General features: G+C 45.5%; 2 protein-coding genes across 6 annotated transcripts in view; one reads left to right on the top strand and one right to left on the bottom strand.

Moving 5' to 3' along the window:
* Positions 1–1,075, bottom strand: part of GTF3C1 (general transcription factor IIIC subunit 1) — a 74,660-nt gene extending 73,585 nt beyond the window's left edge. For both annotated transcript variants that reach the window (XM_055339472.1, XM_055339470.1), the window contains exon 1: positions 814–1,075. In XM_055339472.1, coding sequence (XP_055195447.1) covers positions 814–1,034 — 221 coding nt within the window. In that variant the 5' untranslated portion in view covers positions 1,035–1,075. The remainder of the gene's footprint in view (positions 1–813) is intronic.
* Positions 1,076–1,285: 210 nt separating this feature from the next.
* KATNIP (katanin interacting protein) overlaps positions 1,286–12,468 on the top strand; it is a 194,856-nt gene continuing 183,673 nt past the window's right edge. For all 4 annotated transcript variants that reach the window (XR_008666428.1, XM_055340414.1, XM_055340415.1 and 1 more), the window contains exon 1: positions 1,286–1,320. Coding sequence is in view for 3 of the 4 variants with exons in the window: in XM_055340414.1 (XP_055196389.1) it covers positions 1,314–1,320 (7 nt within the window). In the remaining variant the exon portion in view is untranslated. The remainder of the gene's footprint in view (positions 1,321–12,468) is intronic.

The raw sequence follows: 12,468 nt of genomic DNA on the forward strand, positions 1-12,468 counted from the left end.
CACTTCAACCACACTTAACTTACTTCTCTCCCTTTAGACTTCCACATTTGCCCTTCCCCGTCCAGAATACTCTGCCAAGTGGCTCCCTAAATCCAATCTTTTAAGTCTTGCTTTGGACAGTATTACCTCTGGTAACTTCTCACAACACGACGTTAACCGCACAGACTCTATAGAGACAGGCTGCCTTGAGTGTTCTAATCAACACTTGGGTCACTTATAATCTCTCTTAACTTGGGACAGGTTAATCCTCAGGTGCCTCTTCTGCAAAATGGGGAAGATAAAAGCACCCACTGCTGAGGCCTGAAGGAGTTCAGTTTCTCCAAGCTCCTAGCACAGGATCTTCCAGCATCAGGCCAATAATAACCGTCCAATAAATGCTAGCTATTATTATTATGGCTAAGCTTGCTGTTAGGCAGATCTCTAGCTGCCCTGGGCTCTCTAGTTGAGCACTGTATGAATGCCCCAGAAAAGGAGGCTGAACTCCAGGATCTCCAGTCTTGATCTAATCTGACTTCCTACCCACCACTCTTTGAAGCTCTTTGGGGATATCCTCCCCCCCCCAGTGCTGCTCACTAGCACCCAAACACCCACAGCGGGCCGGAAGGGACATCGCTAGATGCCCCCCCACCCCATCAGGCGCCCGGGCTCTAAGCAGGCCCGAGGGACCCCCTCCCCCTCCCCCTCCCAGCCAGCCGCTCCCCGCGCCCCCCATCAGACAGACTCCCGCGGCTGCACTCGTCCCCTCCGCCCCCTCGCAGCGCCGTGGGGCTCCGGGCCCCGCGCCCGCCCCCTCCCCAGGGCCAGGCCGCTGACCGGTCCTGGAGCTGGAGGTCGGGTCGCTCCCGAGGCTCTTCGTAGAAGCTGATGCCCGGGTGCGTGGCAAGGGCCCGCCACAGGAACTCCTGCGTGTAGGGCTCCAAAGGCAGCGGGAAGGGAGGCACTCGCGTCTCCAGACGGCTCCACAGCGCCGGCAGACACAGGCCATCGAGCCCCTCCAGGGCCACCTCGTCCAACAACGACTCCAACGCGTCCATTGCTCCTGGAGTTTGCAGCTCCCCGGGCGCCTGCGCATCAGGACGCGGAGGGCCCTCCAGCGCGCCTGCGCACGACAGCGGCAGCCCGGGGAGGCGGGGCTGGACCTGAAGGGGGGAGGAGGAGTTCCAGAGCGCCGGCGTGACGTCACGCCCCGTGGGGGCGGGCTCAGTCCGCGGGGCTCCGCCGCCATTGGTCCGGAACCCCGCAGTAACCAGGGGAACTGCAAACACTGCAGAGGCCGCTTCCGGTTCGAGCACCCGGAACCGCCGCCTCTCGGGATGGATGGTGAGTGTCCGTGGGCCCCTCCGGACGGTCGGGCGGTTATTGTCTCATCTCTCCTGAGGTTCCCTCGGACAGAATCCCAGGCAAGAGAGCCCCGGGTCGCTACTGCCTGACCCGGGGTGGTCTCTGGTCAGAGGGAAAGGGAGCCCCACTAGGGGGTCCGGGATGGGAAGAAGGGGGTGGGGGGGAAGGGGGGCGGGGGGGCGGGGGGGCGGGGTCAGTGGTTTGGCCTCTGTGCGGAGCCCTGTTGGTGTAGGAACCCGGTACAGGCCGGGGGCTCAGAAGCGCCTTAGGGTAGAAAGGAGAAGCAGAAGTCTGAAGGGGGTCTTGTGTGGCCTCCTCGGATGTGGGGCGGTGAAACCTGGGTGTTGGTATGGGGGTACGCGCCATCCAGGTCATCAGCTACTGGGCGGGTGGGGGAGGACCAGGGCATCCTCTCCTTCTGAGCTCTGATGTGGATAATCACTACTGTTTAGTGCCAAAAACTGCAAGCGCTGTCAACAACACCTCGTTAAGCTCCTCAACAGCTCTTTGGGGGGCGGGGGGGGGTCCCATGGTGTGTGTGTGTGTGTGTGTGTGTGATCCTGTTTTGCAAATGAAGAAACTGAGGCTCAAAGAAGTTAACTTGCCCCAAGTCAAACGGCCAGCAAGCTGGGCAGAGTGACTAAGAAACACAGACACTCAGCTAAATGAACAGAGTTGGAGATTTGGCAGTGGTTTCAGAGGCCCTTCAGCTCATTCCAGGCGTTCCAAATGGAAGTATCTGCAGGGGCAGGTCTGGTGGGCTGGATTGGGGTGTCACTGAAAAATCACTGCCCCTTTTGGAAAGGAAAGCTTCTCACTCATCTCCAACCAATTTATTTTTCTGGGGGGGGTTGGGGCAGGGGGAGGCACTTCTCGAAATGCCATGACAGCCAATCAGTCTGATGGCCAGATGGCCAGATGTCACCTGTGGCCCACTATTTAGGGTTCCCTGATTAGAATCATGGAATTGACCGTTGAAAACAATCTAAAAATAGGGTACTTTGATCTCATTTTGAAGATAGGAGGACTAATGTCTAGACAGACTGTTGAGGGCCTGTGCTAGAATCCAGATCATTTTTCTCATTTCAGCACTGTCCCTTACTTCCGAGGATTTGTTCCTTGAATCCGCCTGATGCAGTGTGGGAAGTTAGTTTTTTTTTTTTTAATTGAACAGTCTGATATGTACTTAAAAGACATCTTTGCCCTTTGTACTTCAGAAGTACTATAAAATGTCATTTGCAGTTGCCTTGTGGAGCGATCTATTGCTACAGAGCAACAGTTCTCAAATGTTTGTTTTTGTTTTGTTTTTGTTTTTTCTCAAATCATTTTGATCTCAGGACACCTTTATACTCTTACCTCAAAAGAGCTTTATGTATATTGTATCTGTGCTATTGACCGTATTGAAATTAAAACTGAGAAAAAAAAATCTTAAAGCATTCATTTATCAATTATTTAAAAATAGCAGTAAACTTGGGGTGTCTGGGTAGCTCAGTTCGCTAAGCATCCAGTTCTTGGTTTCGGCTCAGGTCATCATCTCATGGGTTGAGATTGAGCCCCACATTGGGTTCCTCACTTAGCAGGGAGTCTGCTTAAGGTTCTCTCCCTCTGCCCCTCCCCATGCTCACATGTGCCCTCTCTCTCTCTCTAAAGATATTAAATCTTTAAAAAATAACAGTAAACCCATTACTTCTGAATAAAAATTATAATTTTAATGAAAATTAGCTAGGCCTACATCCCCCAAAATTAGTAGGAAGAGTAGCATTATTTTACATTGTCTCAAATCTCTTTAATGTCTGGCTTGATAGAAAATAGCTAGACTCTCATTTCTGCTTCAGCAACCAAACTGTTGTGTCTTTTGGCTGATGTACATGAAGAAAGTCTGGCCTCACACAGGTTTTAATTGCCGTTTCAAATAACTGTAGACCTTCTTTTTTGATACCATACCAAAACCTAGCAAGTGGTGATTTCTTGAAGGGTATTTACAGTGTGCCATCTGAAACCATATTGGTGAACTTTTGTACTCTGTTACATTAAAATCCATTGGTTTATCTTCCCTTTTGTTCAGATATTTTACTCATGTATGATTTTATTACATTAGGCATTGGTCATTTGGAAAATGTTGGTTTACTGAGTCACGCAAGTCTTCCAAATGTTGACCTTTCAAATTCCATTATGTGATATCAAGTGGAATATAATTATATAATATCAAGAAAATCACATTTGTTAATATCACCGTCTATTTCTTCTTTCTTTTTTTTTTTTTTTAGAAAAAAGTTTAAGCTGCTAAACTCAAGGTAGTAGAAACAAGTTTTCATTTGGGCAGCAAATACTGTCAGTTTCCTTGGGGAGAGGGACAGACTCACTTTTTTTTTTTTTTTTTTTTTTTTACGTATTTGAGAAAATGTCCGTGAAACACTCAAGCCTGTATAACTATAAACTATAGTTTGTTAGATGTTCATTCAAGTAAAAAAGTCATTCTATTTATGTATGTGGCTAGGTCAGCTGGTAACTCACACAAGTACATGAGTGTTTTCTAGGATCAACTATTCCGCTTTGGCTTGTACCAGAAGGGCTTGATATACTTCCCATTTTGTTGCACACAATATTAAAAAGATGTATACTCGTGGGATGAAATGGAACAAAATTAATTTAGTATTTCATAAAGATATTCTTAGGTGAAAATGATTTTTTTATGATTATAGTTTTACCGTGAGTACATGGCAGTAAATAATATGATGACTGCTAGTACAATTTGGTGCTGCTGCCTTGTAGCAACTCAGGCCACAAGCAGTTCTATCTACTGCTGCTTCTCCATCATCAATGCAAGTATCGACACAGTGAAGAAATCTTAGAATTGTGGTTAAGATAGTTTTGTCCTTGTGAACCCCCTCTTCTTCCCAGGGTCTGTGGAAAACAGTTTGAGAAACATCGCTATAGACCATTTTTAAGAAGTCTGCCCAGTTACTCTGTCATCATCTCCTTCACTCCTAGAGCATTATCACAGCCCAATAGAGCCCACTCTGTTAATTTTCAGAGTGGTTACAAAAAAGAAAAACTTGTTCTTTCTAAGAAAGCATTTGCCCTAAGATTAGATTTAGCATTCAAAAGATCCCTTTTCTATTAAATGTTTAAAATGTAGGTGATACAACAATTTTATAGGCACATATGTGTTGGGTAGGGTGAAGCATACCATGATGAATTGTGATTCTAGCCAAGTCTGGCCTTACCAAAAAGGTGTTTACTTCCCAAATTTACAGAAAGCTTAAGAATCTACCATCTATCTACAATACCCAAACTGGATTGTAGTTAGGTTAATTCTGCATGTCCAAATCACCATGGTTTTTCACATTTTTCCTGGTCTGTTGGTTTTGACCTTGGGCAAGTTTCATTTGGCTCTGCGATACAGCGTGATATAATGCTGATATATTTGGGGGGGCTATATACCGGTGGATTCAAATTTCAGCTATGTACTCTGACCTCTCTGAGCCTCAGTTTTTCTGTCAATGAAATAGAGCTGAAAATAAGGCATACTTTGTTTTATCTGGTAATCCACTGGTGAATTCAATGAGACTGTGCATGAACACTTAACACCAAGTCTGGCAGATAAAAAGCACTCCTACGAGGTAGCTAATGCTGTCATTATCTGCAAATGGGCAAACTTTAGCTGGCAGAAGAGGGAGGAGGGAATCGATGAAGCTCTCTAGCAAATAATAATCTTTGTAATTAGCTCACTGTTTGTTTAAAAGAAAAGCCGACTTGTGACATTTTATATTTACCTGAAAGTAAACTGGCAATGTGTAAGTCTTTTGCTATGAAGTGTTCACCTTTATGTTAAAGTCACATTTCCTCCAGTGCTTTTAAAATATGATGTGGTTCAGGAAAAAAATATTTCTACTCAGTTCTCAAGGAAACATAATAATTAGACAAAAGTTCAGCACATCAACATAATTAGAAAGGATTTTAAAGCTGTTCATTTGCTTTTGCTCTCCCCAGAGCAAATATTCAACATTTCCCCCGCTTATACTGTTCATTTGCTTAGTACACTTTCTCAAAGAATTAATAATGCCAAGATGAAATTTAGCCTAGCTTGTCTAAATAATCCCAAACTGCAAAACGGGTGACGGTTGAATTAGTAAGGTTTTGTTGAAAGTATGCTGTCAGCATGTCTGGTCTCCTCTGTTCTGATCCAGTATTCACCTGTGGGCTCCCGGTGACTTGTCAATTTCTCTGACTACTTAAAATAAACCAAGCCAAAAATGTTGTAAAATAAAACAAAGTGAGCATTCAGCAGGCAAAATAAACATGTGGTCTGTGTAGTCTCTATGTCTGTTCTCCCTCCCTTCTTTCTTCATGCCCACCTTTGAATCTGATTCATTTATTTGTGTCTTGCTAGTTCTCAGTATCCATCCCAACCTGTGATTTTAGCTTACAGGAACTTGGCACGCTAAGTTTTGCTTATTCTTTAGGGCATTCATTTAGTAACCCTGCATTTCAATGCCTTCTGTGTGCTGGAATCCAGAGATACCAAGATGAGTACTGGATCCAGGTGAAGGGTAGACGGGAGTTTATTGTATTATTCTTTTTCTTTTCTTTCTTTCTTTTTTTTTTTTCTCTTAAAGTAGGATCCACGCCCAGCATGGAGCCAACATGGGGCTTGAACTCACGAGCCTGAGATCAAGACCTGAGCTGAGATCAAGAGTCAGATGCTTAACCGACTGAGCCACCCAGACACCCCTCCTTGTATTACTCTTAAAACTTTCTTTAAGTTGATTTTTCTGAACATAGAAGTTAAGAATTTTTTCACCTTAAACACAAAAAGAGCGATGTAGCCAATTTGAAAATGAATTCTTTATATCTGAGGTTACAAGTTGGGGGCCTCTGAATAAATCAGATCACAGTCATGCTTACTTAGCCCATAATGATTTTTGTTTTGTTTTCAGTTTTTTTTTTTTTTGCAATTTTTGAATGAGTTGTCAACGTTGAAAAATTGAGGGGTTTCTCATAAATATCTGATCGTGATATTTTCTTAACAAAAATAATAAAGTCTATTAACACCAAATCAGAGTTGTGCATGGCAACAGCTTCCTCCCAGCTGGAGCTAAATGGAGACCACCCCTTTAACAGGGAGGTGCACTTTCCAGTTTGCCAGAGCACCTCCCTGACTGGCCGCTCTCATTGAGTGTGTTCCCTGCCTGCTATCTTAAGTTACAGTCCTGCTCTTCTATTAACTTGGGCAATTTTGGAAATCCCTGCAGATTATTGTGTGGCATGGTGTGCCATATATACTTGTTCTCTTTGTTTTAATCTGAGAGAAAAAGAGGGGGGTGGATATATATTCTGCATTTAAGAACTTCATAGTCTGGTGAGAAAGCCTGTCAACAATAGCTAACTGTAATCCAACATGGGAGTCCCTAGAAGATCACATTTTCAAAGGTCTTTCTCTTTCTCAAAGCAATCTGGCTCACTGCCTGCTTTTATAAATAAAGTTTTATTGGGATATGGCTATGCCCACTTGCATATAAATGCGTACAATCTATGGCTATTTTCATCCTTCAGAGGCAAAGCTGATTAGTTGTGGCAGAGGCCATATGGTCCATAAAGCCAAAAATCTTTACTATCTGGCCCTTCCCTGGAAAAGTTTGCCGACTTCTGCCAGAGAGGATCTGATTTGATTCTTGAGACAGTTCCACGTGATGCTCATTAACATTGGGCCCATTTACACCATGTAACTAGCAGGTAGCAGAACTAGGACTCAACCAAATAAAGTGTACACCCTAGATTTTTGTATATCTAGAGCATGTCCTCAAAGACCGGTCTCAAACTGGACTGTGCCAGTTTGTGGCCAGGTTGTTACACTTGTGAAGTGAGTCTATGGGCGATGCCTACCCATTAGGCTTGTGGAAGAACAAACACAGTTTAAAAGGCACTACCTGGGCAGCCCTGGTGGCCCAGCGGTTTGGCGCTGCTTTTAGCCCAGGGTCTGATCCTGGAGACCTGGGATTGTGTCCCACGTCGGGCTCCCTGCAGGGAGCCTGCTTCTCCCTCTGCCTGTGTCTCTGCCTCTCTCTCTGTGTCTGTCATGAATAAATAAATAAATAAAATCTTTAAAAATAAATAAATAAAAGGCACTGCCCTTGATCACCTCCGTGGCTCCTCAGAATCTGACCCTGTGGCCACTCTTCTATTTCCAAATAGGAAAGTGCTTATCAGGAGCAATATGGTTAGTTCAAGGAGGAGTTTGGTACTGTTTACAGCTCACTTTATATAAGAATAAGGAAGTAACCATTGTCCTCAATGACACCAGACAGACAACTGATGCCCTGCAGATTTCAACAGCTTGACCCTTGTAACTTTAACAATTGCCCTGTGGACACAGCACCCTAAATCAAAAAATTTCCCAGATGAGGCATTGTTCCTCCCTTCCCCTATCTCCTGTTTGGTCTGCTGGTCTCCAGTCTCCTGTTTAGATACTCACCTACCCACCCACCCTCATGTCCAGAGGTATTATAATGGGCTGAACGGGGTCCGTTGTTGTGTGTTCCCATATTTAAAAATAGTGATCTCCCATAGAAACCTGGACTTTATAGTCTCTGGATGGAAGGGTGCTTTGGTCCTGCTGGGCCTGCATTCCCACAAAGCCCTGGTTCTGAACCTTGGTCACCCCTTGACCTTGGACATGTGATGACAGTTTGACCTCTTCTGGCTGATGGCACTGGTCAGCAAGTGCCTTTTTCTTGCATTAAGAATATTAGCCTGGGGCAGCCCCAGTGGCACAGCGGTTTAGCGCCGCTGCAGCCCGGGGCATGATCTTGGAGAACTGGGATCGAGTCCCACGTCGGGCTCCCCGCATGGGGCCCGCTTCTCCCTCTGCCTGTGTCTCTGCCTCTGTGTGTGTGTGTGTCTCTGTGAATAAATAAATAAAATCTAAAAAAAAAAAAAAAAAAGAATATTAGCCTGAATATTCAGGTCTCTAGGCATCTGAAATTTCAACTGCTGCCCAGTCACCCCAGAAAGCTGGCCATTTCTTGTGCACACCATATTCTTTCCCACCTCCCTGCCTTCCCCCTTGTACTCCCTGCCAGCTGTCTCCTTTCAAGTCACCTCCACACTGTAGATTACGGTAACTGACGCCACCTGTAGAATTAACTCCTCCCACATGGCGGGATTCCATGGCCCCCTCCTGTATCCTGCTGTATCACAGGTACTAGGCTCCATGCCTTTCTTCCTCTATGAGGATAGACACCCACTCTGGTTCCTTTGTATACCCAGCGCTTGGCACAAGGACTAGCACAGGGAGATGTACGTGAGTGTTTGCTGGGCTGACATTGTAACCAGGAAAGAGATGAACTGATCTGTCCCTTAGTGAATTGCTGGCTGGTCTCCATAAAGCAGGCAGAGTAAAAGTCCTTGCAGCCAAGCCTACAGGCCAAGATTCTAGATATCTCAACGGGTTCCTCTTTCTCTAATGAGAAAAGTATGGTTCCTAGACATCCTTTAGAGTACTTCAACCCAGTCCTAATAACATGCTCTAACCTAGCTACCTTTACTGTATCTCTAGCCCCTGTTGTTATCCTCTTCTCCCAGACCCTGGGATCATGCCCTGAGCTGAAGGCAGACGCTCAACTGCTGAGTGTCAACCCAGGCGTCCCTCCTGCCTCATTTTTGACTCTGATGCTACCTTGACCACCATTAACTGATGGATTCTCTGGAGATAGCTCCTGACTTAACATGTCCTTGGAGGATAGGAGGGTTACTGGTGAATGTAGCACCAGGCCGCAAGTTGGAGCACCAGGGATACCTGGCCACTAACCACAGAACCCCTGCAGGGACCACCCACTCTTTATAAACTCTGAGTGGCTTTGCAATGCACTGTGTGTGTGTATGTGTGTGTGCGTGTACATACATGTGCACGTATGCTCTTTCTCAAGAATCCCAAACTATTGGGATGCCTGGGTGGCTCAGCAGTTGAGCATCTGCCTTTGGCTCAGGGCATGATCCCGGGGTTCTGGTATTGAATCCCACATTGGGTTCCCTGTAGGGAGCACGCTTTTCCCTCTGCCTGTGTCTCTGCCTCTCTCTGTGTGTCTCTTGTGAATAAATAAAATCTTAAAAAAAAAATTCCTGAACTATTTAGGGGTGCCTGCGTGGCTTGGTTGCTTAAGTGTCCAACTCTTGGTTTTTGGTTCACATCACAATCTTGGGGTCCCAAGATCGAGTCCCTTGTTGGCTTGGCAGTCAGTGCAGGGTCTGCTTGTCCCTCTCCCTTCTGCTCTTGCTCCTCCTCTCATTCACTTAAGTATATAAATAAACAAATAAATAAATAAATAAATAAAATCTTTTAAAGAAGAATCCAAAACTATTTATTTATTTATTTTCCCCAAACTATTTAGATAGCTTTTAGAAACCTACCTAAAACCACAGACAGATCCAGAAAGGACTTAAACAGATCTCGTCCAGGGAACTAGATAGATTTCTGAACCCTAAGGATTCCATGCAGGAATACAAGTTTAGAAGCCTGTAGGGACCAGGCAGGTAATATAAATGACCACAGTGGCCAGGGTTTATTTTGTTATGCTGCTTTATGTCAGATTCTTTCAACACCTGTATACACTTTGCATACCTGGAATATTCCTCAATTTCATAAACAACTCGATCGTCTGCGAATTCCTTGAAGCCTCCTCCATTCCCCCATAATCTGTAAAATAGAGATGATAGTTGTCCTACTTCCTGGGGTTATTGTAAAAATTAAAAGCATTCATGGATGCAGTGCCCTTAGATCAGGACCTGGCATGCTCACTGCAGTTAGAACGATGATGATAATGATTCTCACTTTTGCTGGAGATGTGGACATATGGACCTTCACTTTCATCTTTACTGTAGGGAAAAACCTCTCAGACCTGCTGATAAGTGACAACTTGGACTTGACTTCAGTGGCAGGGATACAGCCAGCCAGTGGGGCTGGGAACCAGAGGACACCATGCTGTCTGCTGGGCTACTGTTCTCAGCTCAAGACAACAGATGCCAGGCAGGAATGCAAGCCCTGTGTTGCCATGTCTTTTGGTTTTCCAAAAGAATCCAGGACTCAGGATTTTATTTTTATTTTTATTTATTTATTTATTCATTCAGAGAGAGCGAAGAGAGAGGCAAAGACACAGGCAGAGGGAGAAGCAGGCTCCCTGCAGGAAGCCCGACGTGGGACTGGATCCTGAGTCTCCCCAGGATCACACCCCAGGCTGCAGGCGGCGCTAAACCGCTGTGCCACCAGGGCTGCCCGGACTCAGGATTTTAAAATGTGAAATCACCCAAGCTGTAGATGTCAGCTGAAAAAACAATTTTTTTTTTTTTCCAAATAAGGAGACCCAACAAATGTCTGTGGGCTGGATTCAGCTAGTGAGTAACTTCCGATCTGGTGTGACCGCTGTCATTTATCAGATGTTGGGGCCAAGGCCTGGGGAGTTAACGTGCCCACAGAAGTGGGAGAACAGGCACAGATCCATTTCTGTCCAGTGCCCCCCGCCCCAACCATGACAAAGCCTTCCTCCCAGTGAGCCCTTGCAGTGGAAAGTCCTGCTTCTTGCATGATTGGAGATGGAGATTTTATTTTAAGCCTACAGAAGGCAACCCTGAAAAAGCAGGGCAGAGGATTAGACTCGCTCTCCTGCCCTTCACGTCTTTTGAGTTGGTGCTCACTAACTACATGATCCTTCCTCATCTGGGGAAGAGAGAAAGGAGCAGAGCTTTTGGAAACCTACCAAGGGGACTCCAATTCTGAGGCTGCATGACCTCAGGGGATTAGTTCCTTCATCTCTTAGTGTCTGGACTCTGAAATTATAAAACAGAGATTCATAGTAGGACTTCCTCATAGGGCTACTCTGAGAATCAAGTGAATTCATCTATTTAAAGCCCTTTAAAATGGTACCCAGCACTTAATAGGCTTTCAGTAAAAATTAGCTGTCAGAGGAAGAAACATACCTTTTTCTTTAGGATTCCAGGGGCGATCATGCATCATTTCCTGTGTTTTCCAGGGCTACTTGGCAGATCATTGGGAGGAGGGGTGAGTGGAATGCAAATACTCAAGAGACACTTTAATGTGAATGCATCCATACCAGCTCACATAGATTGACAAACGCAATGTCCCCACTTGTATTCAGTGGGGGCCTGGTTAGTAAGACAGGGCTGGGTTGGTGTGTGTAGTTGGAACAGGTTTAGGAACTTGTATGATGGATATAGAGGTCAAGCAAAGTACATTTTAGCCTGGGAAGCATGTTGTCACATAAGCCACTGATTAGATTACAGAAGTGTGGCATTTTCTTATCTTTACTGTTTCAAATGAAAAAGAATCAATATTTTCCAATTATCTCCAGTGGTGTATTAAACTCACTTTGTCATATTTCATTTCACCATCTGAGAAAGAGCAGGGGGAAAGGGTCAGAAAGATACACTGTGAGAGAAGATGAAGTCTTCACAGCAGTTCGTACCCATGCCTCCTGTCTTCCCAACACTGTCCATTCAAAAATTTGGTCATTCATTCGTTCATTCAAAGATTCCAGAAATGTCCACTGATGTCCAATCCATTCTAGGCACTGTTCCAGGTGTGGGAAATCCAGTGTTAAGAAAAGCCAGTGGCCATATTTAGGGACAAGGGAGATAAACCACAACCACACTAACACGAAATAGATCAGACGGGGCTGTGCAGCAGGTAAAAAGGAGGGAGGGAGGAGGGAGCTAGTCCTCTCTGAGGAGGGAGGTCCCTTTAGGCTGAGATGTGATTAATAAGTAGGAGCCAACAGGAGAGGACCAGAACCATGTGAGCAAAGGCACTAGAACACGAAGGAATCGTGAGTCCAAGGAGCAGAGGAAAGACTGGCGGGCTGCAGGGATGTGTGGCGTGGGTGTGGCTGTGAGCATGCTCGAACAGGAAGAGAAACATGCAGAGGAAAACACCCTGGAGGGTCAGGTAGGCAAGGGATATGGTCTCATTTTTAGTTGGCTGCCATGGGAAAAGCACAGCAATAGTGGAGGCAGGAGACCTACCAGGTGGCTCTGCAATGATTATGGGCCTCACAGAGGGACGATGGAGAGGAAACAACAGATTCAAGATATGTTTGGGATGCAGAGTCCAACAGA

The sequence above is a fragment of the Nyctereutes procyonoides genome, unplaced genomic scaffold, assembly GCF_905146905.1.
Source record: "Nyctereutes procyonoides isolate TBG_1078 unplaced genomic scaffold, NYPRO_anot_genome, whole genome shotgun sequence".
NCBI lineage: Eukaryota > Metazoa > Chordata > Mammalia > Carnivora > Canidae > Nyctereutes > Nyctereutes procyonoides.